This window comes from Pelophylax lessonae (assembly GCF_965119305.1).
Source record: "Pelophylax lessonae genome assembly, chromosome: 9".
NCBI classification, from domain to species: domain Eukaryota; kingdom Metazoa; phylum Chordata; class Amphibia; order Anura; family Ranidae; genus Pelophylax; species Pelophylax lessonae.
The window spans coordinates 272,500,616-272,527,752 of NC_138776.1; the positions used below are offsets into that span (position 1 = coordinate 272,500,616).

General features: G+C 45.6%; 3 protein-coding genes across 3 annotated transcripts in view; all 3 read left to right on the forward strand.

The window, feature by feature from the left end:
• LOC309562616 (uncharacterized protein) overlaps positions 1–27,137 on the forward strand; it is a 679,009-nt gene that overhangs the window by 311,324 nt on the left and 340,548 nt on the right.
• Positions 1–27,137, forward strand: part of LOC309562621 (uncharacterized protein) — a 478,591-nt gene that overhangs the window by 302,130 nt on the left and 149,324 nt on the right. The gene's annotated exons all lie outside the window — the stretch shown is intronic.
• Positions 1–27,137, forward strand: part of LOC309564121 (uncharacterized protein) — a gene marked incomplete at its 3' end in the record, with an annotated part of 61,955 nt that overhangs the window by 3,072 nt on the left and 31,746 nt on the right. The window contains exons 2-11 of the mRNA XM_082268750.1: positions 3,487–3,544; positions 6,274–7,699; positions 11,945–12,081; positions 12,243–12,381; positions 12,640–12,876; positions 12,971–13,141; positions 13,618–13,854; positions 19,091–19,291; positions 19,376–19,484; positions 19,839–20,133. Coding sequence (XP_082124876.1) covers positions 3,487–3,544; positions 6,274–7,699; positions 11,945–12,081; positions 12,243–12,381; positions 12,640–12,876; positions 12,971–13,141; positions 13,618–13,854; positions 19,091–19,291; positions 19,376–19,484; positions 19,839–20,133 — 3,010 coding nt within the window. The remainder of the gene's footprint in view (positions 1–3,486; positions 3,545–6,273; positions 7,700–11,944; positions 12,082–12,242; positions 12,382–12,639; positions 12,877–12,970; positions 13,142–13,617; positions 13,855–19,090; positions 19,292–19,375; positions 19,485–19,838; positions 20,134–27,137) is intronic.

Here is a 27,137-nt window from a genome sequence, read left to right on the forward strand (position 1 = left end):
TGTACCTGCAAGTAACAGGCCACGGGCAATCTTTTGAGGACACATCTCTGGGGAACTGCCTTTATAACTCTACCCTGTTCCGTGAGCCCTCAGTTTTCTGCTAGGGCCCTAGGGTGATGGACCTCTTGTACACATATTCATAGACCCTGGGTTAAAGGCTTGTATTTTCAAATGACAGGGCACTGGCAAGCTTTTGAGGACATACCTTCTCTGGGGAATCACCTATATAATCCCACCCCACTCTCCATGAGCCCTCAGATTTTTGCTAAGGTCCTAGGGTGATGGAGCTCTTATCCATATATTTATAGACCCTGTGTTATAGGTGTGTACCTTCAAGTGACTGGGTACTGACAAGCTTTTGAGGACACATCTCCTCTGGGGAACTGCCCCAATAACCCTACCCCACTCTGCGAGCCCTCAGTTTTTTGCTAGGGTCCTAGGGTGATGGACCTCTTGTCCCTTGTGGAGAAATCACTCTAGTCTAATATTATATAGGGATCTGCTGTCCTCTACTCTACTGAGCAAGGCCAGAAAAGGGGGGGGGGGTTGTGCGGCTCCCCTCTATGCTCCTGCACCTTACCAAGCCACATGCCTATAACATTAGAGGGTTGCCCCCTGACAAAACACATTGTCCCCATGGCATGTTGATGAGGACAAGAGTTTCTTCTCCCCAACCCTGGCTTCCATAACTTCAATGGGGTTTGGTTTCATCACCAAAACTTTACTCATGCTTGCTGAAGCCACATCATACTGAACCAGGTACATCCGACTCATCACTTGATGAAGGTCAGTGAAGGCTTCATAGGAACAATACACAATTCCTGTATCTGTGGCACCATTGGTTTATGTTAGGCTCCCACCACCAATACATTGCCTCAAGGATGATATCAGCTGACAGCAGAGACATAACGATCCATATGTAACAGGGTGTTAGTCGCAAATTGTTGAAATTTCTGCTGCAGTTCTCACTTTCCACCACTAGATGTCACCACCTGTCCTTAGTTGGAATCATGTTCAAGAAAAATACTTCCCTTTTGGTTTGGCACCTGCTGTGGCCATGTGGTGAGTCCTACATGGGGAAAGCAGGTAGATTCATACACCCCCTTGTGCAGCTGAGCCTAGGCACAGGTTTCTGTATAGAGGGGACAGTCTAGGGACATTCTGACACCTCTGGTTGTACCCAGTGTAGGGAAGAAGGAACTTGTGTATGTAGTACCGGTCTGTGTGAACATATGCACCAGTTGGGCAGTCTAGTATCCCTCTCATCGGGTTACAGTGATCGGCCATGACCAAATCTGCATAAGGTAGCAAGCCTTGGGCACCCTACTGAATGTAAGCTCTGTATGTTTGGTGTGGAGAAGGGCCTTGTTGCTAAAGTTGCTTTTGGAAGAATGTTTTGTAAGTAAAGGAAAGCTTAAGAGAAAACCTGTTGCGTGATCCCTGTGCACCATAGCCACACATTAGCCCTGCATACACATACCTACCTGGTCACTACAAGTTGACCACACAAAAGAGAGGACACCACACTGCAGATGAGTCCACAACTGTTCTACAATTCCATCAAATAAATTGCCTTCAAAGATCCCAACCCCGAAGATCAATGACTACGACTGGATTCCAGATCAAACAATTACAGTAGAAAGCATGGAAGAGAAGCTCCCTCGTTGTCTGCAAATCTCCAACTGAACTTTCCTCACTTGAGCCCCTTATGGAGCTCCTCCTAACCAGCCCATATCTAACCAATCAGGTACATATCCTTTCTTTAACCTCATGGCTACCCAATTTAATTTAACATTCCCTTGATTGGCTTCGCTTCTCACCAGGGGAGGACTGGGCAAGGGGGCCAATTGCCCCCTGGGCTGCTCTGATGCCCCCTAAAAAGGCTGCACCACTCCTGCCACAGACATGCCTATAGGATACCTGGAGAAGAGAAGTAAAAAGTTCCCACAACTGACCTACCAAATGCGGGATGAAGACAAGGACACAGCACGGGCCTCCTCCCCCAGCATGGATGATGTATTGTAAACTGTGTCTGAGCAGAGGCCGGTTCCATGCCACACTGGAGACTCTCCTCCACTAGCCCTTAGCTAGCCAAAACCGAGTTGTCCCAGCTCCCACGAACCTGCTGGCCAGGTTGGGAACCTGGATTTGGCCGGTGAGTAGTGAGTACCTGGAGCGGAGCTTCAGTCTGGAATGGGGGTCACGAAGAGATCGGAAAGAGGGGGAGTGAGAGGGGGCCGAATCGCGTACCATGGGTCTCTGGTTTATACTTGGCCCCTGGGCCGAAAGTTGCCAGTCAGTCCCTGCTTCTCACCCAGTCATATTGGCCCTATGCATATTTATTTTCCTGTCTTAGCTCTGGGTTTACCTCTATAGTGATACTAACAATGGAAAAATAGAAGAAAAAGACCAAGCGGTCCATCAAGTCTTCTCCTGTAATTAAATGTTAAGGGTATCACAGGGCAGAAGGTAGTCCGTAGGGTCTGGATGATGGAAGGGGTTTCCTTTTCCGGTGAACCCCTGACGATATAGGGGAAGGAGCCCAGATTATAGATGCTGCCTATATTTTTTTCTCCTCTCCGAATGTTCCTCCTCTATCTCAGACGGTTTTCTGCTGCTGAATACCAGGCCAAGGTGAGAGGGTTGGCTGCGACTGGCTGCGTCTTATCTGCGTTCACAGACTACGAGACGTTTCTCGGGGCTGCAGTTCCTCTGAGCTCCACAAGATGGGGATCTCACTACTACCCAGACAGGAAGTCCCTATGGAAGACAGGAAGTGATGTCAGGTATAAATAGGAAGTTCCGGGTGAAAGGTGAGTCCGGAGGAAGTAGAGAGGAGACATTGCTGGAAGTGGCAGCAGAGGAGGTAATAAGATCTTATTTTGTATTTACACCCAGTAACCCCCCCCCCCGTCATGTCCGTCCTCTTCCTCCATAGTCACTGTGATGTCTTTTATCTCCAGCAGATGATGATACACACATATATAGTGTGGAAACCTAGATTAACCCCTTCAGGGTCAGAACATTCCTCCACTTACGGGGCCGGAATATTCTCTTAATTTGGAGATTTGTCACCTTTCCCACCAATCACCTTCTCACCTAATCAGTCTATACCAGCCTTTCTCAACCTTTTCAACACAGGGGAACCCTTGAAATAAATTTCTGGTCTTGGAGAACCCTGGCTAAAAATTAAAACTCTCAACTCATGACACATTAGTGTGACAGTCAGTGGGAGGAATGCTCCTTACTCTTGTCATCATTGGGAAGAATTACCCCCCACAGATAGCTAAAAGGAACAATGGTGTCATTGGGAACTTATCTGAGAGGCAGAAATTGCCCATTGCTCAAGGAACCCCGTAGCAACCTCAGGAGCAACCCAGGTTGAGAATCCCTGGTCTATACTAACAGATTATACAATAATAGGGGATGGAGGGTTATTTTGAGGTGGATTTATAACTAGAAATATCTTTTATTACCTTTATGTAGGAATAATGAGGAAGAAATAACATCTGTGAAGGTCCAAGACAAGGGATGTGTCTGGATGGTGACTGTATCATTGTGTGTGTCAGGTTCCTATAAGGTGTCAGGATGTCACTGTCTATTTCTCCATGGAGGAGTGGGAGTATTTAGAAGGACACAAGGATCTCTACAAGGACGTCATGATGGAGAATCAGCCGACCCTCACATCACCGGGTAAGAGGAGACTTTATTGTAAAGGAGAGAGCAGTACGGAGGATCCACCTAGATCCCCCATCATCTGATAAACACATAGAAACAATGTATTCAGTCAGTGTGTGTGTTTCCTACAGATGGATCCAGTAATGGGAACCCACCAGAGAGATGTCCCCGTCCTCTGTATTCCCGGGATTCCACACAGGAAGGTCACACCATCCCCCACCATCATCAGGTAGATGAGGAACAATCACTGATAGTATCATTAGGATCTGTACATTATCTGCATTGTTACCATTGATGTCATTTTTATTATATATTCAGAGTGTAAACCTGAGAGATTCTAAAGTTGAGGTTAAAGAAGAGATAAAAGAGGAGGATGATGAGGATGGGGTGATGGAGGAAATACACAAAGATCTGTACCCGGACACCATGGTGGAGTCATCCAGCTACAGAAACCCACCAGAGAGATGTCCCCGTCCTCTGTATTCCCGGGATTCCACACAGGAAGGTCACAGCTATGGACAGCATCATCAGGTTGGTGTGACGGAGCATCTAGAACACAAAAGGAACTCAAGTAGACAATGTGTGCACACTACAAGATGATTATTTTATTCTATTTGGTTTCACATCATTGAAGCTTATATTTTGCAGATGATATTCTCTCTTATTTTCTTGGTTTAGGGTGAAGATCTGATAGATATAAAAGTTGAGGTTAAAGCAGAAGAAGAAGAGACGTATGTGAGGGATGATCAGCAGTCTATGGAGGAGGATGGAATAACGGGGACATTTATAGAGGAGGACACTCCTACAGAGATCAGCACAGGTGGGTCATTAACACTAAATACATTCCTCCACCCATACTGCTCACTGATTGGTCCAAAGAAGGGTGGGGACTGGGTGATATCAGTCTTAGTAACCTGGTAATGCTCATTTTCCAAAACGGTGGTCCTTGTCCTGCATTTTAGATCTTCTTCCTCTCAGATAATTCCCCTTCTCCACATTGCGCAGTCCTAGACTGGACTCAGGCGGTGGGAAGATGTCAGTCTGCACACTATTTATCATAGTAGCACAAATAATATAAAACAGATTTTGCATATTTTAGGTTGTCTTATCTTCCTAAAGTAAAATCCTTTCCTAATGCCACCAACCACTAATGACGGGTGGGGAATGTTCTTCCTCCTGGTGGTCTGAAATCATTGAGGCGCTATGTTACGTACTCCTGACCCCTGCACTATATACTCTATGTTGTACATTACATACGCCTGACCCCTGCACTATATACTCTATGTTGTACATTACATACTCCTGACCCCTTCACTATATACTCTATGGTATGTTGTACATTACATACTCCTGACCCCTGCACTATATACTCTATGTTATACATTTCATACTCCTGACCCCTGCACTATATACTCTATGTTGTACATTACATACTCCTGACCCATGCACTATATACTCTATGTTGTACATTACATACTCCTGACTTCTGCTCTCTCCCCTCTACCCACTGCTATATATACACATAATATGGATTCTCTTTTGTTACACCCATTTCCTACCAGCTGGACATTTTATATCTGATGATCTGATTGGAGGACAGACTTTTACATGGTGATAATAATGTGATAACATCCTCCAACTTTGGAATCTTAAACAGAAAGTGATAATGAGGGAGGAGTCAGTAACCCAATGATGGTGGTCTTCAGGATCAGTCCAGTCTTCATCTTGGTTGTTCTCCCCCCATCCTCACTCTCTGACCTCTGGTGGGGCTCAGCCCCGCTGTTATTCATGACTAAATCATGGACTAAATAAGGAAGTGCAGGACTTCTTGTGTTGGGAAGATGGCAATGAGTGATATAGGGGGAGGGGACACTCGTCCTATAATCCCCTCATCACTGTCACTCCTATAAAAGACAGTTCTCGTTGTTTCCTCACTCTCTGACTAAGGTCCATGAATAAAGTAATGAACTGGTAGGAGATCAGAGGACCCATTTACTAGTTACCTTGAGGGGGGAATCGTAAGATCCTCAGAGACAAAGCTGCCTGATGTGGGCGGAGTCCTGGTTTAGGGGAACCAATCTGCTGATGTCTAGTAATAATCTTTGTATTTCTATTTTAGTAGATGGACGGGAGATGAGGAAAACCTCAGAGGATTGTCTCACTTTGTCTCCAGACTGTAAAGTAGAAGATGAGGACATCACACAGTATAGTCCAGGAGAAAACCCGGCTGCCTCAAATGTCCATCCGGCACCACACAGTGTAGATGGACCATCGTATTCCTCTTATCCTGAGGAGCCTCAGACTGTGAGGGACAGTGCCGGACCATCGTATTCCTCTTATCCTGAGGAACCTCAGACTGTGAGGGACGGTGCCGGACCATCGTATTCCTCTTATCCTGAGGAAACTCAGACTGTGAGGGACAGTGCCGGACCATCGTATTCCTCTTATCCTGAGGAACCTCAGACTGTGAGGGACAGTGCCAGACCATCGTATTCCTCTTATCCTGAGGAACCTCAGACTGTGAGGGACGGTGCCGGACCATCGTATTCCTCTTATCCTGAGGAAACTCAGACTGTGAGGGACAGTGCCGGACCATCGTATCCCTCTTATCCTGAGGAACTTCAGACTGTGAGGGATGGTGCCGTCCTTCCAACACCTAAAAGGTTTTCCTGTACTGAGTGCGGGAAGTGTCTACGTTCTAAATACAAACTTAATGAGCATAAACGATCTCACACTGGCGAGAAGCCGTATTCCTGTCCTGAGTGCGGGAAATGTTACGTGCAGAAAGCAATACTTGTCAGACATCAGAGATCGCACATGGGAGAAAGGCCGTATTCCTGTCCTGAGTGCGCGAAATGTTTTGTATTGAAATCAGTTCTTGTCAGGCATCAGAGATCTCACACAGGTGAGAAGCCATTTTCCTGTACCGAGTGTGGAAAATGTTTTTCACGGAACACTAGTCTTTCTGTACATCAGAGATGCCACTCAAGCAACAAACCGTATTCCTGCCCAGAGTGCGGGAAAGGTTATCCACAAAAATCAGAACTTGTCAAACATCAGAGATCTCACACGGGAGAGAAGCCGTATTCCTGCTCTGAATGCGGGAAAGCTTATCCACGGAGATCAGAACTTGTCAACCATCAAAGATCTCACACGGGGGAAAAGCCATACTCTTGTCCGGAGTGCGGGAAGTGTTATTCGTTGAAATCAACGCTTGTCATACATCAAAGATCCCATACAGGCAAGAAGCCATATTCCTGTCCTGAGTGCGAAAAATGCTATCCACGGCAATCTGTACTTGCCAGACATCTTAGATCCCACACAGGTGAGAAGCCATATGCCTGTCCTGAGTGCGGAAAATGTTTTTCACAGAACTCTCATCTTTCTGAGCATCTAAAATGCCACTCGGGCAGCAAGCCATATTCCTGCCCTGAGTGTGGGAAGTGTTATCCACGGAAATCAGCACTTGTCCATCATCAAATATCTCACACGGGGGAGAAGTCATATTCCTGCTCTGAGTGCCGAAAATGTTTTCTACGAAAACCAGAACTTGTCAGACACCAAAGATCTCACACAGGGGAAAAGCCTCACTCCTGTCCTGAGTGCGGGAAATGTTATCTGTGGAAATCGGAACTTATCACACATCAGAGATGTCACACAGGGGAGAAGCCGTACTCTTGTCTTGAGTGCGGGAAATGTTTTCCCTTTAAATCAACACTTGTCAGACATCAAAGATCCCACACTGGCCAGAAGCCGTATTCCTGTTCTGAGTGCGGGAAATGTTTTGGAGAGAAGTCCTCTCTTTTGATACATCAGCAAAGTCACACAGGGGAGAAGCCATTTTCCTGCCTTGAGTGCGGGAAATGTTATCCGAGGAAATCGGAGCTCATCACACATGAGAGATCTCACACAGGTGAGAAGCCGTATTCCTGTTCTGAGTGCGGGAAATGTTATGCACGGAAATCAGATATGGTCAGACATCAAAGATCTCACGAGGGGGGGAAGCAGATTCCTGACCTGAGTGCGGGAAGTGTTTTCTAGGGAAGTCCTTTTTGTTGGTACATCATCCATGCCACACGGGAGAAAACCCGTATTCCCGAACCAAGTGCGGGAAAAAGTTTTTTAAGGAAGTGCGGGAAATGTTTTCTATATATATCAGATCTTCCTAAACATCAGAGATACCACACGGAAAAAAAATACATACCTGACCCAAGTGTGGGAAAAGTTTCTAGAGAAGCCCCGTTTGTTGGTACATCATCAATGCCCAACGGTGGAAAAGCAGTATTCCGGCCCTGAGTACGAGAAATGTTTTCTATATATAGATATCAGAGATACCACACTGGAAAAAAAAAACCTATTCCTGATCCAAGTTCGGGAAAAGTTTTCTAGAGAAGTCCTGTTTGTTGGTTCATCATCAATGCCCAACGGTGGAAAAGCCGTATTCCGGCCCTGAGTACGAGAAATGTTTTCTATATATAGATATCAGAGATACCACACTGGAAAAAAAAAACCTATTCCTGATCCAAGTTCGGGAAAAGTTTTCTAGAGAAGTCCTGTTTGTTGGTTCATCATCAATGCCCAACGGTGGAAAAGCCGTATTCCCGCCCAGAGTTTTTTTTTTTTTTTTTTTTTTTTTTTTAATTTACAGGTTGCTTTAAAGTGACTTCATCTGCAGATGGAAGTTCATCCCTTTGATCTGTAGATGAATAAACAGAAAGCTACAAAAAGAAACAATAGTAGTTTAATAATATATAAAAAATAATATGTAATTTTGAATACCTGGAATAAAAATTTGTTTTAGATGTAATGTTTAATTGTTTGTCTATGAGCACCTAAAAAAAAAAAAAAAAAAAAAAAAAAAAAAACACGTCATCCACTTTTTCAATAAAGTGTCTACAAAAAGAAACAATGTTTCTTTTTTATCTTTCTGTTTCAGCGGCTGAGCAATGTTGTTGATAAACATTGGGCTGCTTTTTTTTTTTTTTCTGGCTCCAATTGCCAGGACTACCTTTACTCTTCAGCTGTCAACAGGGTAGCCCCGTTGACAGCTGAATGAGTCATTATTTGTTAGGGACAAGGCAGCCCTGCTCCTTAACAATCGGTAATTGACGGCTTTTTTTTTTTTTAATTTGCCCCCCCCCCCCCCCACTGACAGCTGAAAGAACCGAGCCCTGAAAGTATCAGTTTCAGGTATCGGAGCATTTGGATGAGGATCAATACTCGTGCAAATGCATAGTATTGGCACCAATACCGGTATCAATGCAACTCTAATCCGAACCAAATATCAGAGAACCCAAACTACCCCTGAAACAATATGGAGTCCTGAGCACCTCCCATACACCATATTACCAAAAGTATTGGGACGCCTACCTTTACACACACATGAACTTTAATGGCGTCCCAGTCTTAGTCTGTAGAGTTCAATATTGAGTTGGCCTCAAGGGGGCATTTCATTGCTAACAGGGGCTTTAAAGGAAGAAGTCATGGTGAATGAGGAGCTGGTAATGGATGAGCAGGGGAGACTCAAGGGCTTGATGGAGTAGTTAAGTGCTATAAGCTTGCATTTTCTTGGAGAGGGCCACCTGCTGGCTGGGTTTTTTGAAACACCAAGTGGAAAAGTGACTATGAAATAAGGATGGCTTCACTCAACGGGAATTTGGTTGCCCTAATTAGAACCAGGTGCCCAGGAGGAGCAGAATCTGAAGGGTTGTACATTTCACTTGGAACGATTAAGCTACAACACCGACCTGTGTGGAACAAACATTTGTGTGTCTCGTTTTCAGACAAATGAAGATTAAATATATATTTTTTACCTAAAATCATGATATTCTTCGTAAGATAATAAAAGTTTGCCTTCAGATTGGTGTTAATATTTTTTTTTTTCCTTTTTTACCTCTACAACTGAGCCATATTGGTTTTTGTTGAAGGATACGGACACCATGCTGAGCTACCTCACCTTATACAGGAAGTGGGAAGCCAAACCTCGCTTTGGATTCCATTGCACTCCATAGCTGTGTGGAACCCAAGCCTCTTTCTGGATTGTGCCTGGGTGACAAACCAAGCCTCAATCTCAAGAAAAGCCTCGATTGAAGGATAGCAACCACAATAGACAGGGGGGTAACGAAACACATAGGGCAAAGTGTTCTGTGACGTCATTGCGCAAACCATAATATAAAAAACATAAACGCTGATAATGTAACAACCTTCAGAGTAGAAAAAACTAAGGGGGTGAGGCACATTAATCCTTGAGGAGTACAACTTACCTTCTTCCAGGGTACGGACACCATGCAGGGCTACCTCACCTTATATAGGAAGTGGGAAGCCAAACCTCGCTTTGGATTCCATTGCACTCCATAGCTGTGTGAAACCCAAGCCTCTTTCTGGATTGTGCATGGGTGACAAACCAAGCCTCAATCTCAAGCAAAGCCTCGATTGAAGGAAAGCAACCACAATAGACAGGGGGGTAACGAAACCCGTAGGGCAAAGTCTACTGTGACGTTATCACACAAACCATTATATAAAAAACATAAACGCTGATAATGTAAAACTTTTCAGAGTATAAAAAATGAAGGGTGTGATGGACGTTAATCCTCGTGGTGTACAATTTATCCTCTACATGTTTTTCGCAGACTATTCCGCTTCATCAGGAGGAATATTTCAGAGTACTACCTGTAACAAAGCATATCAATCAATTAATACCATATAATTCATGATACCCGGTAAATAGTGTAATGCCAATATTACAGGGGAAGCCACATATTTGCTTACCAACGAGAACCAGAAATAAAAATGAGTGCAAAATGAAGTACTTTATACTTTGTTCCCAGGACAGGCTTTTGAGATTGGCGCACACCGATGATGAAACGCGTCAAACTAGCTCCTGTGCGTCTCTTCCGGGCCAGAGAGTGGAACGCATGCCAGGTAAACAGGAAGCATCCATCTCTCCAAGCACATAGAGGGACATTTTTTAATGTTATGGTGCTGTTTGTATACATTTTATACTGTTTTATTTTGGAAAACGTTTATAAGAATAAACACACAAGGATTTTACCTATGAGAGGTCTCCTCTCCATTCATTTTCTGCCTACATAGAAACGTTCTGGACCTCTGGGACTGCTCTAGGAGGAAGTCTGAATGGGTTGGAAGTCTTCAGGGAACATCATGGTGGAATTGGTCCCCCAAAAAAAGACCTACAAGCGCAGTTGACTTTCCTCACTATATAGTGAGGGAGTCATCAACATCTGGTGAGCGTGGAGTGACTATATTACCTCACGTGGTGGACACACAGAGAATATCTTGGGAACAAAGCATGAAGCACTTCATATTACACTGAGAGACATTTGATGCACTTTATTTTTCACTTTAATAGTATTATGTTGGAGTTTTTATTGGTTTAAGAGTGGTATCTATAGTACACACCACAGTATTCACAGTACAACTTATCATTTAGGGTTAAGCAAGCGCAGTCTGATTATTTACTTATATTAACGAGAACCAGAATCTAAGAGATGCCGAGGCAGAAACACCAACATACTTCCCCTATGGCTTACCCGAGGGGCAAATAGCAGGTGCACAAACAGGAGCACCACCGCGAAGAACTGGAAAAAAAATGTACGGACAGTATAAAACTAGTCATCGTGAAAAACCACTCAAGCAAGGAAAAACAGTTTTCCAGCACTTTGCTCCTGTTTGTGGGCGACGTAAGTAGGCGTTTCTGCCTTGGCCTCTCTGGTTCTCGCTGGTAAGCAAATAATTGGCTTCCCCCTGCAATATTGGCGTATTGTATTTACCAGGTATCATGAATTATACGTTATCAGTTGATTGATATGTTTCTTTACAGATAGTATTCTGAAATATTTATTTGATTTATTGGAATCATGATGCCCCCTCTTTAACAATAATGGGGTTCCAAGGTATCAACCCCCCCCCCCCGACCCCCCATGTGAATGAGTAAGGGTTACATATTACTCCTACTCATTCACAAAAAATATAATCAATAAATAAAGACATTTACTTTTTTAAGCCCCAACAACAGACGATGTTCAGAGTTCCATCTTCCCTATCTCAAACTATGTTGAGTGTTCCATCTCCCCCATCTCAGATGATTATGAGTGTTCCATCTTCCCTATATAAGAGGACATTGAGTGTTCCATCTTCCCCATTTCAGACGATGTGTAGTGTTCCATCTTCCCCATCCCAGATGATGCTGAGTGTTCTATCTTTCCCATCTCAGACAATGTTGAATGTTCCATCTTTCCCATCTCAGACAATGTTGAATGTTCCATCTTTCCCATCTCAGAGGATTATGAGTGTTCCATCTTCCCCATCTCGGACAATGTTGAGCATTCCATCTTCCCCATCTCAGATGGTGTTAAGCGTTCCAACTTCCCCCACTCAGATGATGTAAGAGCGTTCAATCTTCCCCATCTCAGACAATGTTGAGCATTATATCTTCCCCATCTAAGACGATGTTGAGTGTCCCATCTTCCCCATCTCAGACAATGTTGAGCATTCCATCTTCCCTATCTCAAACGATGTTGAGCGTTCTATCTTCCCTATCTCAGACGATGTTGAGAGTTCCATCTTCCCCATCTCAGACGAAGTTGAGTGTTCCATCTTCCCCCATCTCAGACGATGTTGAGTGTTCCATCTTCCCCATCCCAGATGATGCTGAGTGTTCCATCTTCCCCATCTCAGATGATGGTGAGTGTTCCATCTTCCCCATCTTAGACGTTGTAAGAGCGTTCAATCTTCCCCATCTCAAACAATGTTGAGTGTTCATCTTCCCCATCTCAGACAATGTTGAATGTTCCATCTTCCCCATCTCAGACAATGTTGAGCATTATATCTTCCCCATCTAAGACAATGTTAAGCGTTCCATCTTCCCCATCTCAGACAATGTTGACTGTTCCAGCTTCCCCATTTGAGATGATGTTGAGTGTTCCATCTTCCCCATCCCAGATGATGCTGAGTGCTCCATCTTTCCCATCTCAGACAATGTAGAATGTTCCATCTTCCCCATCTCAGCCAATGCTGAATGCTCCATCTTTCCCATCTCAGAGGATTATGAGTGCTCCATCTTCCCCATCTCAGACGATGTTGAGCATTCCATCTTCCCCATCTCAGACGATGTTAAGCATTCCAACTTCCCCCACTCAGATGATGTAAGAGCGTTCAATCTTCCCCATCTCAGACAATGTTGACTGTTCCATCTTCCCCATCTCAGACAATGTTGAGCATTATATCTTACCCATCTAAGACGATATTGAGCGTTTCATCTTCCCCATCTCAGACAATGTTGAGCGTTCTATCTTCCCCATCTCAGATGATGTTGAGTGTTCCATCTTCCCCATCTTAGATGATGTTGAGTGTTCCATCTTCCCCATCTCAGACGATGGTGAGTGTTCCATCTTCCCCATCTTAGACGATGTTGAGTGTTCCATCTTCCCCATCTCAGACGATGGTGAGTGTTCCATCTTCCCCATCTTAGACGATGTTGAGTGTTCCATCTTCCCCATCTCAGACTATGCTGAGTGTTCCATCTTCCCCATCTCAGACGATGTTCCTCTGCTGATGGCCAAGGCAGAGTGAGAGGATAGGCTCAGACCGGCTGGGACTTGTGTTTACTGCCCTCACGTCACCCTTGTTATACTATTTTCATCGATACTGATAAAATTAAACATCATACAAGCCATACAAAATGAAGTCAGATTATATTCACACATTTATATTCACGTTGGAAATGTGGAGTTCTTCCTAACTGGTTGAGTTCCTGAGCCCCTTCTGTTGTTCTCATATCTATTCTAAGACGATGTTGAGCGTTCCATCTTCCCCATCTCAGACAATGTTGAGCATTCCATCTTCCCCATCTCAGACAATGTTGAGCATTCCATCTTCCTATCTCAGACGAAGTTGAGTGTTTTATCTTCCCTATCTCAGACGATGTTGAGTGTTCCATCTTCCCTATCTCAGACGATGTTGAGTGTTCTATCTTCCCTATCTCAGATGATGGTGAGTGTTCCATCTTCCCCATCTTAGACGATGTTGAGTGTTCTATCTTCCCTATCTCAGACGATGTTGAGTGTTCCATCTTCCCCATCTTAGACGATGTTGAGTGTTCTATCTTCCCTATCTCAGACAATGTTGAGTGTTCCATCTTCCCCATCTCAGACGATGGTGAGTGTTCCATCTTCCCCATCTCAGACGATGTTGAGTGTTTCAGCATTGCTGAGTGTTCCATCTTCCCCATCTCAGATAATGTTCCTCTGCTGATGGCCAAGGCAGAGTGAGAGGATAGGCTCAGACCGGCTGGGACTTGTGTTTACTGCCCTCACTTCACCCTTGTTATACTATTTTCATCGATACTGATAAAATTAATCATCATACAAGCCATACAATATGAAGTCAGATTATATTCACACATTTATATTCACGTTGGAAAAGTGGAGTTCTTCCTAACTGGTTGAGTTCCTGAGCCCCTTCTGTTGTTCTCATATCTATTCTTCGAGAACAGGTGTACTGGTCCTATCTCACGCCAAACAATATTACTCCCAAATTGATGGATTACTTCTATGACTGTATTAGGGGCAATGAATAAACACATTCACATATTTGTATGCCAGAATATATATATTTTTCATTTTCCTTCACTGATAGAAGTTTCTCCATCGCCATGGCTGTGTGCCTGAGATATAGCGTAATAATAATAATAACGAAGCTGTATTTACATGGGCTGTGATATTATATCATATTAATCAGTAAACCATATACAGATGTCCTAGGTAGGTGCTAGGAAAAAGCATCTATTTGCTCCTTCTGCTTATCTGGGGAGCCTGATCTGTTAAGTTGCCTGTTGCATGTCTCCAGATATGATTCACTGGGTCTGAGGGAGTGTCCCTACTGTATTCAATGAGGGAGGTTGTTGAACAGTGGAGGAAACCCAGCCAGTGACACATTGGCTTTTGTGGGAGTCCCAGTGGAAGGGCATTCTTGCAATGCATCCTGGGATTGCTCATAAAAGCCGGGGGGACAGGTGACAGGGCGTCTTTGGCGGGAAGCAGAGCCCCAGGAGGAGGCTGACAGCTGGTCTCTCCTCCTGCTGTTTATGAGGAAGGTGGTCTTAGGCAGACGGCCTAGTAAACCAGGTGTGGAACTGAGCCGCAGAGGATCCAGTGGAGCTGACGGTGGAGTTGCTGGCAGAGTCTCCCGGGAAAAACAGTGTCCGTGAGTACTAAGGGACTTGCCAAAGGGTCGGCCCAGGAAGGGGGACCACTCCATTGAAGTCAGGGGATCCAGGAGCTAGCTCACACAGAGAGATGTACAGTAAAGGGGGTGCCGTGTAGAACCCTGAAGAATAGGGATAAAGGGGGTGCCTAGTTGGGCCCCGAAGAGGAAGAGCGATTCACAGAGCAATGCAAGTTCATCAAATTCTTCTTCACTGCTAGTGACAAGGTGAAGCAGCGGCCTTGCCGCACTCAGTTATATCTAGACGTCCCAGCAAACTGTGCATAGTTTATTCAAGTTGGAGTATCCCACTCATTCCTTTTCCTATCCAAGTTCTCAAATAAAACTACAAAAAAACAAAACCCCTGGACTGTTTCCTGACTGAGCCAGGCACTTTGAAAATGCTAAACCGTGATGTTGTTGCTATGGGTAACCTAGGGGAATCCGTAACCAGCAGCTCCCAAGGGAGTAGTGCTACACAGACGAGCAAATTCTTCCTTGATGTCTTTTATTCAAAGACTCTACTTATCAATACATTACTTTGATGCTTACAACACTATGGAGTTTTTAGTGCAGCTCCCTGTTGTAATGTTTTCTGATATCTTCTTCACACTACGAGATATTTCTCAGTTCCTCTGAGCTCCACAAGGTGGTGATCTCACTTCTACCCAGACAGGAAGTGTCTATGGAAGACAGGAAGTGATGTCAGGAACAGACAGGAAGTGATTCAGGTATAAATAAGTTTCGGGTGAGCGGTGAATGGGGAGGAAGTAGAGAGGTGACATTGTTTGAAGTGGCAGCAGTGGAGGTAATAAGATTTTATTTTCTATTTACACCCAGTCCCCCAATCTCCCCCCCCCCCGGCCGTCATGTCCGTCCTCTTCCTCCATAGTCACTGTGACCTCTTTTATCTCCAGCAGATGATGATACACACATATATAGTGTGGAAACCTAGATTACCCCTTCAGGGTCAAAACATTCCCCCCACTTACGGGGCCGGAACGTTCTCCTTATTTTGGAGATGTGTCACCTTTCCCACCAATCACCTTCTCACCTTATCAGTCTATGCTTACGGATCATACGATAATATGGGGTGGGATTTTATCTGGAGGTGGATAATACATTTGTTTGTATTTAATGAGTTTACGAATAATGAGGAGGAAATAACTATTCCTTTAGTCTGTGAAGGTCCAACAGAAGGGATGTGTCTGGATGGTGACTGTATCATTGTGTGTGTCAGGTTCCTATAAGGTGTCAGGATGTCACTGTCTATTTCTCCATGGAGGAGTGGGAGTATTTCGAAGGACACAAGGATCTCTACAAGGACGTCATGATGGAGAATCAGCCGCCCTTCACATCACCGGGTAAGAGGAGACTTTATTGTAAAGGAGAGAGCAGTACGGAGGCTCCACCTAGATCCCCCATCATCTGATAAACCCATAGAAACAATGTATTCAGTCAGTGTGTGTGTTTCCTACAGATGGATCCAGTAATGGGAACCCACCAGAGAGATGTCCCCGTCCTCTGTATTCCCGGGATTCCACACAGGAAGGTCACACCATCCCCCACCATCATCAGGTAGATGAGGAACAATCACTGATAGTATCATTAGGATCTGTACATTATCTGCATTGTTACCATTGATGTCATTTTTATTATATATTCAGAGTGGAAACCTGAGAGATTCTAAAGTTGAGGTTAAAGAAGAGATAAAAGAGGAGGATGATGAGGATGGGGTGATGGAGGAGTTGGAGGTTCCAGAAGGACACAAAAATCTGTACCAGGACACCATGGTGGAGTCACCCAGCTACAGGAACCCACCAGAGAGATGTCCCCGTCCTCTGTATTCCCGGGATTCCACACAGGAAGGTCACACCATCCCTCACCATCATCAGGTAGATGATTGACCATTATTTTTAGGTATGATTGATACACAGAATGTTTGTTACAATGAATGTTTTATTTTATATTCAGAGTGGAAACCTCGGGGATGATAATATTGTTCCTAAAGAAGAGTATAAAGAGGAGTATGGAGTGATGAAGGAGTTTTCAGAAGGACACAAGGATATGATGGAGCCACCTAATACCAGGAACCCACCAGAGAGATATCCCCGTCCTCTGTATTCCCGGGATTCCACACAGGAAAATTACAGCTCTACACATCATTATCAGGTTGGTGGGACGGCTCATCTAGAACATAAAAATAACTTGTGGGAACAATGTGGGAACCCTACATGATGATATTTTCCATGTGGTCTGACGGAGCTCAGTAAAGCTTCTATTTTACAGATGATATTCTCTCTCCTTCTCTTTAGGGTGAAGATCTGATAGATATAAAAGTTGAGGTTAAAGCAGAAGAAGAAGAGAGGATGGAGGAGGATGGAATAACAGGGACATTTATAGAGGAGGAAACTCCTACAGAGATCAGCACAGGTGGGTCATTAACACTAAATCCATTCCTCCACTCATACTGCTCACTGATTGGTCCAGAGTAGAGTGAGGAGTGATATCAGCCTATAATAAGCTGGTAATGGTCTCTTTCTGGAACGGTGTTCCCTGTTCTGCACATTAGATCTTCTTTCTCTCAGATTGACCCCTTCTCTGTGCTGTGAAAAAAATGTATCTAAACTGGATTTATGGAGGTTTCGAGGTTTCACTCTTTTTAAAACCACTTGTCATCCTACTGCTATAGATAAATGGCCGGACAGCTGACTTCTGAGGGCGGGAGGCCGGATTCAAATGGCCTTCCATTCGCGTCACTCGTTGGTGCCCTCTGGTGTGCACAGTGACATGCTCCACTGGACACAGCAGATCACAGAGTGGGGTACAGGGCCAATGAAATGGGCCCTATACTATGTCGTCACTGTGACCAATCACAGGGACCAGATATGTAAACAAAGGCATTCTGTTTTCTATCACATTGATTGGCTGTGAGAGGAAACAGTGATCAGCATAGGCTTGTCTTTTACACAGTGTCACCAGTGCAGCTAGCTACAGTGTTCCTAATTATTGCCACACATGTGCATTGTCACCAGACCAGTGCAGCCAGTCACAGTGTTCCTGATTGCCACCACGCCAGTCCCAGTGTCACCAGATCAGTGTAAGCCAGTAATCATCTCCGCCAGGAAACACTGGGTGACACTAGGGATCTTCTCCACTAGGAAACACTGGGGGATACTAGGGATCTTCTCCACTAGGAAACACTGGGGGATACTAGGGATCTTCTCCACTAGGAAACACTGGGGGACACTAGGGATCTTCTCCACTAGGAAACACTGGGGGATACTAGGGATCTTCTGCATTAGGAAACACCGGGGGACACTAGGGATATTCTCCGCTAGGAAACACTGGAGGACACTAGGGATCTTCTCCACTAGGAAACACTAGAGGACACTAGGAATCTTCTCCACTAGGAAACACTGGAGGACACTAGGGATCTTCTCCACTAGGAAACACTGGGGGATACTAGGGATCTTCTCCACTAGGAAACACTGAGGGACACCAGGATTCTTCTCCACTAGGAAACACTGGAGGACACTAGGGATCTTCTCCACTAGGAAACACTGGAGGACACTAGGGATCTTCTCCACTAGGAAACACTGGAGGACTTCAGAATCTGTCCAGTCTTCACCTTGGTTGGTTAATGGAACCAATCTGCTGATGTCTAGTAATAATCTTTGTATTTCTATTTTAGTAGATGGACGGGAGATGAGGAAAACCTCAGAGGATTGTCTCACTTTGTCTCCAGACTGTAAAGTAGAAGATGAGGACATCACACAGTATAGTCCAGGAGAAAACCCGGCTACCTCAAATGTCCATCCGGGACCACACAGTGTAGATGGACCATCGTATTCCTCTTATCCTGAGGATCCTCAGTCTGTGAGGGACGGTGCCGGACCATCGTATTCCTCTTATCCTGAGGAACCTCAGACTGTGAGGGACAGTGCCGGACCATCGTATTCCTCTTATCCTGAGGAACCTCAGACTGTGAGGGACGGTGCCGGACCATCGTATTCCTCTTATCCTGAGGAACCTCAGACTGTGAGGGACAGTGCTGGACCATCGTATTCCTCTTATCCTGAGGAACCTCAGACTGTGAGGGACGGTGCCGGACCATCGTATTCCTCTTATCCTGAGGAAGCTCAGACTGTGAGGGACGGTGCCGGACCATCGTATTCTTTTTATCCAGAGGAGCCTCAGACTGTGAGGGACAGTGCCGACCTTCCAAGGACGTTTTCTTGTCCTGCATGCGGGAAGTGTTTTGCATGGTGTTCAGAACTTGTCAGGCATCTAAGATCCCACACACGGGAGAAGCCGTATTCCTGCCCTGAGTGCAGGAAATGTTATTCCAGGAAATCAGAAATTGCCAGCCATCTAAGGTCACACACGGGTGAGAAGCCGTATTCCTGTACTGAGTGCGGTAAATGTTTTTCACAGAAATCTTACCTTTCTGAACATCAGAAATGTCACACAGAGGGGAGGCCGTATTCCTGCTCTGAATGTGAGAAATGTTACCCACGAAAATCCGATCTTCTCATGCATCAAAGATCTCACACAAGCGAGAAGCTGTATTCCTGCTCGGAGTGCGGGAAAAGTTATCCACGGATATCAAAACTTGTCGCACATCAGAGATCTCACACAGGGGAAAAACCGTACTCCTGTCCTGAGTGCGGGAAATGTTATTCTGCGAAATCCTCACTTGTCACACATTTACGATCTCATTCGGGGGAGAAGCAGCATTCCTGTCCTGAGTGCGGGAAATGTTTTTTAAAGAAAACTGCACTTGTCACACATCAGAGATCTCACACGGGAGAGAGGCCATATTCCTGCCCTGAGTGTGGGAAATGTTTTTCATGGAAATCAGCGCTTGTCGCACATGAAAGATCTCACACGGGGGAGAAGCCATATCCCTGTCCTGAGTGCGGGAAATGTTTTAGATGGAAAGCTGCACTTGTCACGCATCAGAGATCCCACACAGGGGAGAGGCCGTTTTCCTGCGCTGAGTGCGGGAAATATTTTGAATGGAAATCCGGACTTATCGCACATCAAAAATCTCACACGGGCGTGAAGCCATATTCCTGCCCTGAGTGTGGGAAATGTTTTAGATGGAAATGTGCACTTGTCACACATCAGCGGTCTCACACAGGAGAAAAACCGTATACCTGTCCTGAGTGTGGGAAATGTTTTACAGGGAACTCCGGACTTGTCTCGCATCAAAGATCTCACACGGGGGCGAAGCCGCATTCCTGTCCTGAGTGCGGAAAATGTTTCGGACTGAAATTCGACCTTGTCGCGCATCAGAGATCTCACACGGGGGAGAAGCCGTTTTCCTGTCCTGAGTGCGGGAAATGTTATCCGCTGAAATCAACGCTGGTCAGACATCAAAGATCTCACGCTTGTAAGGAGCCGCATTCCTGACCTAAGTGCGGGAAATGTTTATTAGGGAAGTCCTGTATACAGAGATCCCCTGTAATAGGAATAGGGATGACAGGTCCTCTTTATGGAGAGATCCCCTCTAATAAAAATAGGGATTACGGGTCCTCTTTATGGAGGGATCCCCTGTAATAGGAATAGGGATGACAGGTCCTCTTTATGGAAGGATCCCCTGTAATAGGAATAGGGATGACAGGTCCTCTTTATGGAGGGATCCCCTGTAATAGGAATAGGGATGACGGGTTCTCTTTATGGAGGGATCCCCTGTAATTGGAATAGGGATGACAGGTCCTCTTTATGGAGGGATCTCCTGTAATAGGAATAGGGATGACAGGTCCTCTTTATGGAGGGGTCCCCTGTAATAGGGATGACGGGTCCCCAATTTTGTGTACTGGTATATTATAAGCTCCTTCGAGTCATCTGAGCTCATAGTAATGGCCGTTCTCTTTTTGCTGATTCCTGAAAAACGCAAAATTAAAGATTATAAAAAAATAAGAATGAAGCCGTTTTGTTCTTTCAGTGTCCTCATCCCGTGTTCTGTCCATTTCCACACTGACACCAACAGCTCCTCCACCATCCCGCTCTATTTGCTGTCCCACCATGGTTCCAATGATGGAGATCCAGAGATTGGCCAGAGTCTTCTTCTCCATGTCACCAGACCACCTCTTCCTCTACTGTTGCGGTGCTGGGAATTTCTATGACCACTCAGGACCTCCAAACTCTATAGGATTGTGAGGATCTCTATCCTATTTCCTAAGAAGCTGAAGGACATTTCCATAATGTAGATGAGGGTTACATATAGTATGAGCAGCATCACCCGTCACTCTGTAACCAGGACCTAGTCTGGCAATGCCCAGAATAATACCAATGAGTCTCGGACCAATCTCACGGTTTGGATGGACTTTCTCCTTTTCGTTATTTCCAGGTGACCTCAAATTAGAGTCCCAATATCTCGTCTGTGTTCTGCAGACAGATATACATTTCCATGACGTAGATGAGGGTTACATATAGTATTAGTTGCATCACTCTTCACTCTCTAACCAAGACCTAGTCTGGCAAGGCACACAATGATACCAATGAGTCTCGGACCAATCTCACGGTTTGGATGGACGTTCTCCTTTTCATTATTTCCAGGTGACCATGAATTATAGTGTGAATACACGATTAGAATATCGCCCGATCATTCGACCACCGACTTTTGAAAAAGTATTTGTCGGTCGAAAACGTTGCCAACATACACGGTCCGAATATCGCCCGACCGTTGCCCGCCGACCATCGAAACAGTGTTCGTGCGTGATGAGGTTATGCAGATTTAAACTGAACAACCTCAACCAACGTATAGAATATCGTTCTTTCGCAAATGAGTACCCCACATTTTTATTTTCCTTTTTTTTGCATAGGGTTCCCTCCTAAAATACATGCCAGATCTGAAGGAACCAGTATGCATTTTTGGAGGCCCCATGCAGTTTTTTTCATTCACCTGTCAGCCGGGAATCCCCAGTAGACAGCTGAATAGGCCTGGGGGGGATACGTCACTAGGTGTTGGAGGTGCCTGTGACCACTGGCTCCCTATTGACCAGCCTGAGCGGGAAGCTGCCACATTTAGCAGCGATATTAATACTGCAAATGAAAGATTGACTAGGCTGAATTTAGTTCAGACACTTGCTGTCACGGTACGATGTACAGGGTTCCTGGCACCTGGCTTTACTTCCTGTTCGAGCTGCTCGGGTTCCTGCCATTGCACCCCGAATGGAGGTATAATTAGGCCTGTGCACCTGTGGCCTAGTGTTCGAGCAATGTGTCTCTATGCTGAAGCTGGACCCTCCTGTTCCTCAGGCATTTGATATTGCTGAGTGTAGCACTAACCCCTTGGGAGCTGCTGGTGACGGGTAGCAACAGTAGAACTTTCTGGCATGTTTCCAAGTGTTTTTACCTCAGACAAGGACCAGTCCAGTTTCTTTAGTTTTTATGTTTATTTAGAACTTGGATAGGAGAAGGGATGAGTGGGATACTCCAACTGACCTGAACTATGCACAATAGGCAGGGACGATCCAGTAAAATGCTGAGTAACGCTGGTTAACGCTATGTTGAGCTAGTCACGGCTAGGCCACTACTTCACTTTGCCCTCGGGCTGTGAAAGAGTCCTTAAAGCTTCCTGAGGTAATCCTTTCCTGAGGCAGCTATCCTTCAAAGTAGACTGTACTGCTGAATAACTTCAGGGCCCTTCCTGGTGCCCCCTTTACCCCCTAATCTTCAGGGCTTGACAACTTGGCACCCCCTTTACTGTAACACTCTGGGTTAGCTGGCTCCTTGACCCCTCTGGCGTGGTCCCCTCTCATAGGCAGATCCTTAAAGCGGAGTTCCGGGCACAAAATCGACCTTTTTTTTTTTTTGTGCCTGTCCGCTTGGTCTCCTTAACCTGAAAAGGAATTGGATAGTTAGGTTTTTTTTTTTTTTTTTATACTTACCTTGTAATTGTAGATCGAAGATACTCACATATTCTTCACTTCCTCCCTTCAGCGCCGCCGTCACTTCCTGTCTTGCGATGATTCCTGGGAGCTGAGCGTCATCGCTCCCAAGAATCAATGCGACGACACCGGCCCCGCTCGTCACTTCCGGGGCGACGCCGCATTCCCTGCTAAACAGCTTCTGGGCATGCCCAGAAGCTGTGGAGGAATGCGGCGCCTCACCGGAAGTGACGAGAGGGGCCGGTGCAGGCGCATTCTGGGAGAAGAAGACACGGAAGAGGACGCTGAAGAGGATCGCGCCGGCTTCAGCTGCCCACAAGAGAGATGGCAACGCTGTGGAAGAAATTTTATAAGTGAGTATTTCTTCTAAAAGGTAAGTGCGAACCGGCACAGATCAGAGGTTAGCCATTGTGGAATGTACTAGCCCTGACTGTCCCGGGGGTATGTTCAGTGAAAATGTTTTTCTGTGCTCGGAACTCCGCTTTAAGTACTCATGACACTGTTTTTTCAGAAGTATTCTACCCAGCAGCTCCACCGGTAGGCACACACTGGATTCTCTGCAGCCCAGCTCAACCCCTGGTCCCTAGGCCGACTGCCTGGACCACCTTCCTCACTTCAGCAGGAGGAGAGACAGCCGTCCACCTCCTCCTGGGACTTTGCTCCCGCCAAAAGACACCCTGTCACATGCCCCCTCAGGATTTATTCCCAATCCCAGGATGCATTGCAGCAATGCCCGCCCACTGGGACAGTCATAAACCCTGGTGTGCTATTGGCTAGGTTTCCTCCACTGTCCAAACAAGGCCCCTCATTGGATACAGCGGGGAGACTCGCCAGGCTCAACAGGTTACACCTGGAAGCGTGTGACAGGCTAACTAACAGATCAGACCCTCCTGATAAGCAGACAGGGCCACTCTATACTTTACCTAGCACCTACCTAGGAGGGTGCTACATCAGCATTCCCTTATTCTGTGTGTTTAATCCTGTCTTTGATCTCCGTGTTTGCCTCTGGATGTGTATTATATTCCCTTTGGTTTCTGTCAGTGGATTCCCCATTCCCTGTTGCTGTGTGTATCTCCCTCCGTATAGTCTCTATTACCTCGTTTCCACTGATCGGTTCGGGTCAGTTCGGTACGGTACGCTATTTTGAGTGTTTCCATTATGAAAGTGGTCCATACAACCGAACCAAACCGCACCATTCCTGGTCCTCCTTTAGATGTAGGGCCATAGGAAATGTTACGGCGCGGTACGGTTAGAGCGGAGCTACTGGCGTCACATGATACATTCCACTGATTGGCGTACAGGAAAACGTCAATGCTCACGTCAAACAAAAGCGCAAAATAAACACCACGTTTGGTGTAAACCCCGCATGGCCCCTGGCGGTCCGACTTGCAGTGGAAACGCTCACCTGAATAGGCCGGACCATTCTAACCCTTCCAAACTGTACCGACCCGAACCGTTCCGCTCAGTGGAAACAAGGTATTAGTGTGCCCGTGTCCTTCCGGCGTGCTTATTTGGCTGCACTGTGCCCGTACAGGTGAGAGCCACAACCTGGGGGCTGCCACACAGAGCAACATCCACACGTCCAGTGGCTCTGGTGAAGACCAGGTGCTCCTCAGATCCAGCGGCTCTGGAACATCTTTATTGCGTGTGATCCCCTTATTGGTGACCAATGTGAGAAGGATCCCATGTATCAGTAGTCAGTAGGAGAAGGACATTTTTACATCCATTTATTGATCCCTTATTGGGGACCAATGGGAGAAGGATCCCATATATAAGTAGTTAGTATGAGAAGGACATTCTTGCATCCATTTATTATTCCCTTATTGGGGACCAAGGGGAGAAGGATCCCATATATCAGTAGTCAGTAAGAGAACGACATTCTTACATCAATTTATTGATCCCTTATTGGGGACCAACGGGAGAAGGATCCCATATATCAGTAGTCAGTAGGAGGACATTCTTACATCCATTTATTGATCCCTTATTGGGAACCAATGGGAGAAGGATCCCATATATCAGTAGGAGAAGGACATTCTTACATCCATTTATTGACCGTAGGAGAAGGACATTCTTACATCCATTTATTGATCCCTTATTGGGAACCAATGGTAGAAGGATCCCATATATCAGTAGTCAGTAGGAGAAGGACATCCTTACATCCATTTATTGATCCTTTTTTGGGGACCAATGGGAGAAGGATCCCATATATCAGTAGTCAGTAGGAGAATGACATTCTTACATCCATTTATTGATCCCTTATTGGGAACCAATGGGAGAAGGATCCCATATATCAGTAGGAGAAGGACATTCTTACATCATCAGGAAATCATTGTTACTGAGAGACAGATATTGTTCATTGCTCAAGGAACCCCTAGAACCTTTTGGAGGAACCCTTTATTGCGTGTGGTAAGGCTGCTCCCACACCCTGTGAGGACCCGTACCCGGGTATACCTGTTTAGTTGTTGCCTTGGTGGCTAGATCTTGAGTTACATTGCCAGGTGATCTTATTCTCTGATCGTGACACCCGCTGACCCCCCGAAAAAAAGCCAAATTCTTTACAAACATGAGTTCAGCCCATAACCAAAGCTCATTCCAACTGGTCCATTTATTGATCCCTTATTGGTGACCAATGAGAGAAGGATCCCATATATCAGTAGTCAGTAGGAGAAGGACATTCTTACATCATCAGGAAATCATTGTTACTAAGAGACACAGAGGCGTAACTACAGGGGCTGCAATTGCAACCGGGCCCCATGCTCCAGGGGGCCTGTGCGGCTCCCCTGTACACCTGGATAGGAGGGGCGGCGGAGGCAGCATGTAGAGAAACCACTGTCCTCCTTTTTCCTCCTGTAGCTGCAGGAGAAATATGGAGGAGATTGGTTCCTCTGTATGCTGCCCCCGCCACTCCTCCTATCCAGTTCACTTGTGTTCTGCTGTCTCTGAGCCCCTGTGTGCTCCCCTGGTTCCCCCCTCCTACTGTGCTGCCCTTCCCCTACTGTGCTCCCCCACCCCCACTGTGCTCCCTCTCCTCTCCTGCCGGCTGCTGCAGGGGATATGTCGCAATAGAGAACTAGTAAGGGGTCGGTAAAGATGTAATGAATGGACAGAGTCATAGTCAGTGACATTGTAAAAAAAAATAAAATGATAAAAAATAATACAATAAAAATACCAAAAAATAAAAACTACTGACACCAGTGGGTGAACTTCCTGGATTGCAAAAGTCACACTTCCGACTGGGCCCTGGCAATCCACCACTGTGGGGAGGCACCAAGATGGCAGGAAGGGGGCCCACTGCAGAACTTGTGAAAGGGTCTCACTGCGGGACTGTAATAAAGGGCCCCCGCAACGAGAGTAAAGGGCCCCAGGATTAGTGGGAAAAGCCCCAGGCTTGAAGGGAAGGGCCCCAGCCAGGGGCCCCTTCATGGTTTCTTGCACTGGGGCCCTGAAGGTTCTAGTTCCCTTCTGGAGAGACAGAAATTGTTCATTGCTCATGGAACCCCTAGAAACCTTTTGAAGGAACCCTGGCTGAGAAAGGCAGTAATATAGTTTCATATTTCCCAACTGTCCCTGATTTCGAGGTGCTGTCCCCGATTTGGAAAAAGGTCCCCCTGTCCCATTTTCCTCCTCGTTCATTTTGGTCTGATCTACTGTAAATAGTTGTGTATAAAACACACTATTTATGTTTCAAAAAGTGTTTCCCAGTGATAAACCTTTCATCCAATTTCTAAACTGCTGCATTTGTAATCTTCAAAAGCCAATATAAAGAAATAGTAGTGGTAAAAAAAAGCATGTGTGGGTTTTACTAATCATTTTTTTCTTTTATAATTCTCCTTTAAGGGGGTGTGACAGGGGGTGTGTCCTATGCCTACATACTTTTGGTAAAAGGCGTCCTTCATTTCTATTTAAAAAAGATGGAAGGTATGTATTTCATTCCCCCGTGTCGGGAGTGGAGATGACCCATCTATAGGGATATACAGTATATACACACACAGCACAAGGCCATGTTCTCACTACAAGACGTTTCTCGGGGCTGCAGTTCCTCTGACCTCCACAAGGTGGTGATCTCACTTCTACCCAGACAGGAAGTCTCTATGGAAGACAGGAAGTGAGGTCAGGTATAAAGAAGTTTCATGAGGTATAAAGTAGAAAGAAGACGTTGTTGGAAGAGGCAGCAGAGGAGGTAATACGATCTTATTTTCTATTTACACCCAGTAACCCCTCCCGTCATGTCCGTCCTCTTCATAGTCACTGTGACCTCTTTTATCTCCAGCAGATGATGATACACACATATATAGTGTGGAAACCTAGATTAACCCCTTCAGGGGCAGAACATTT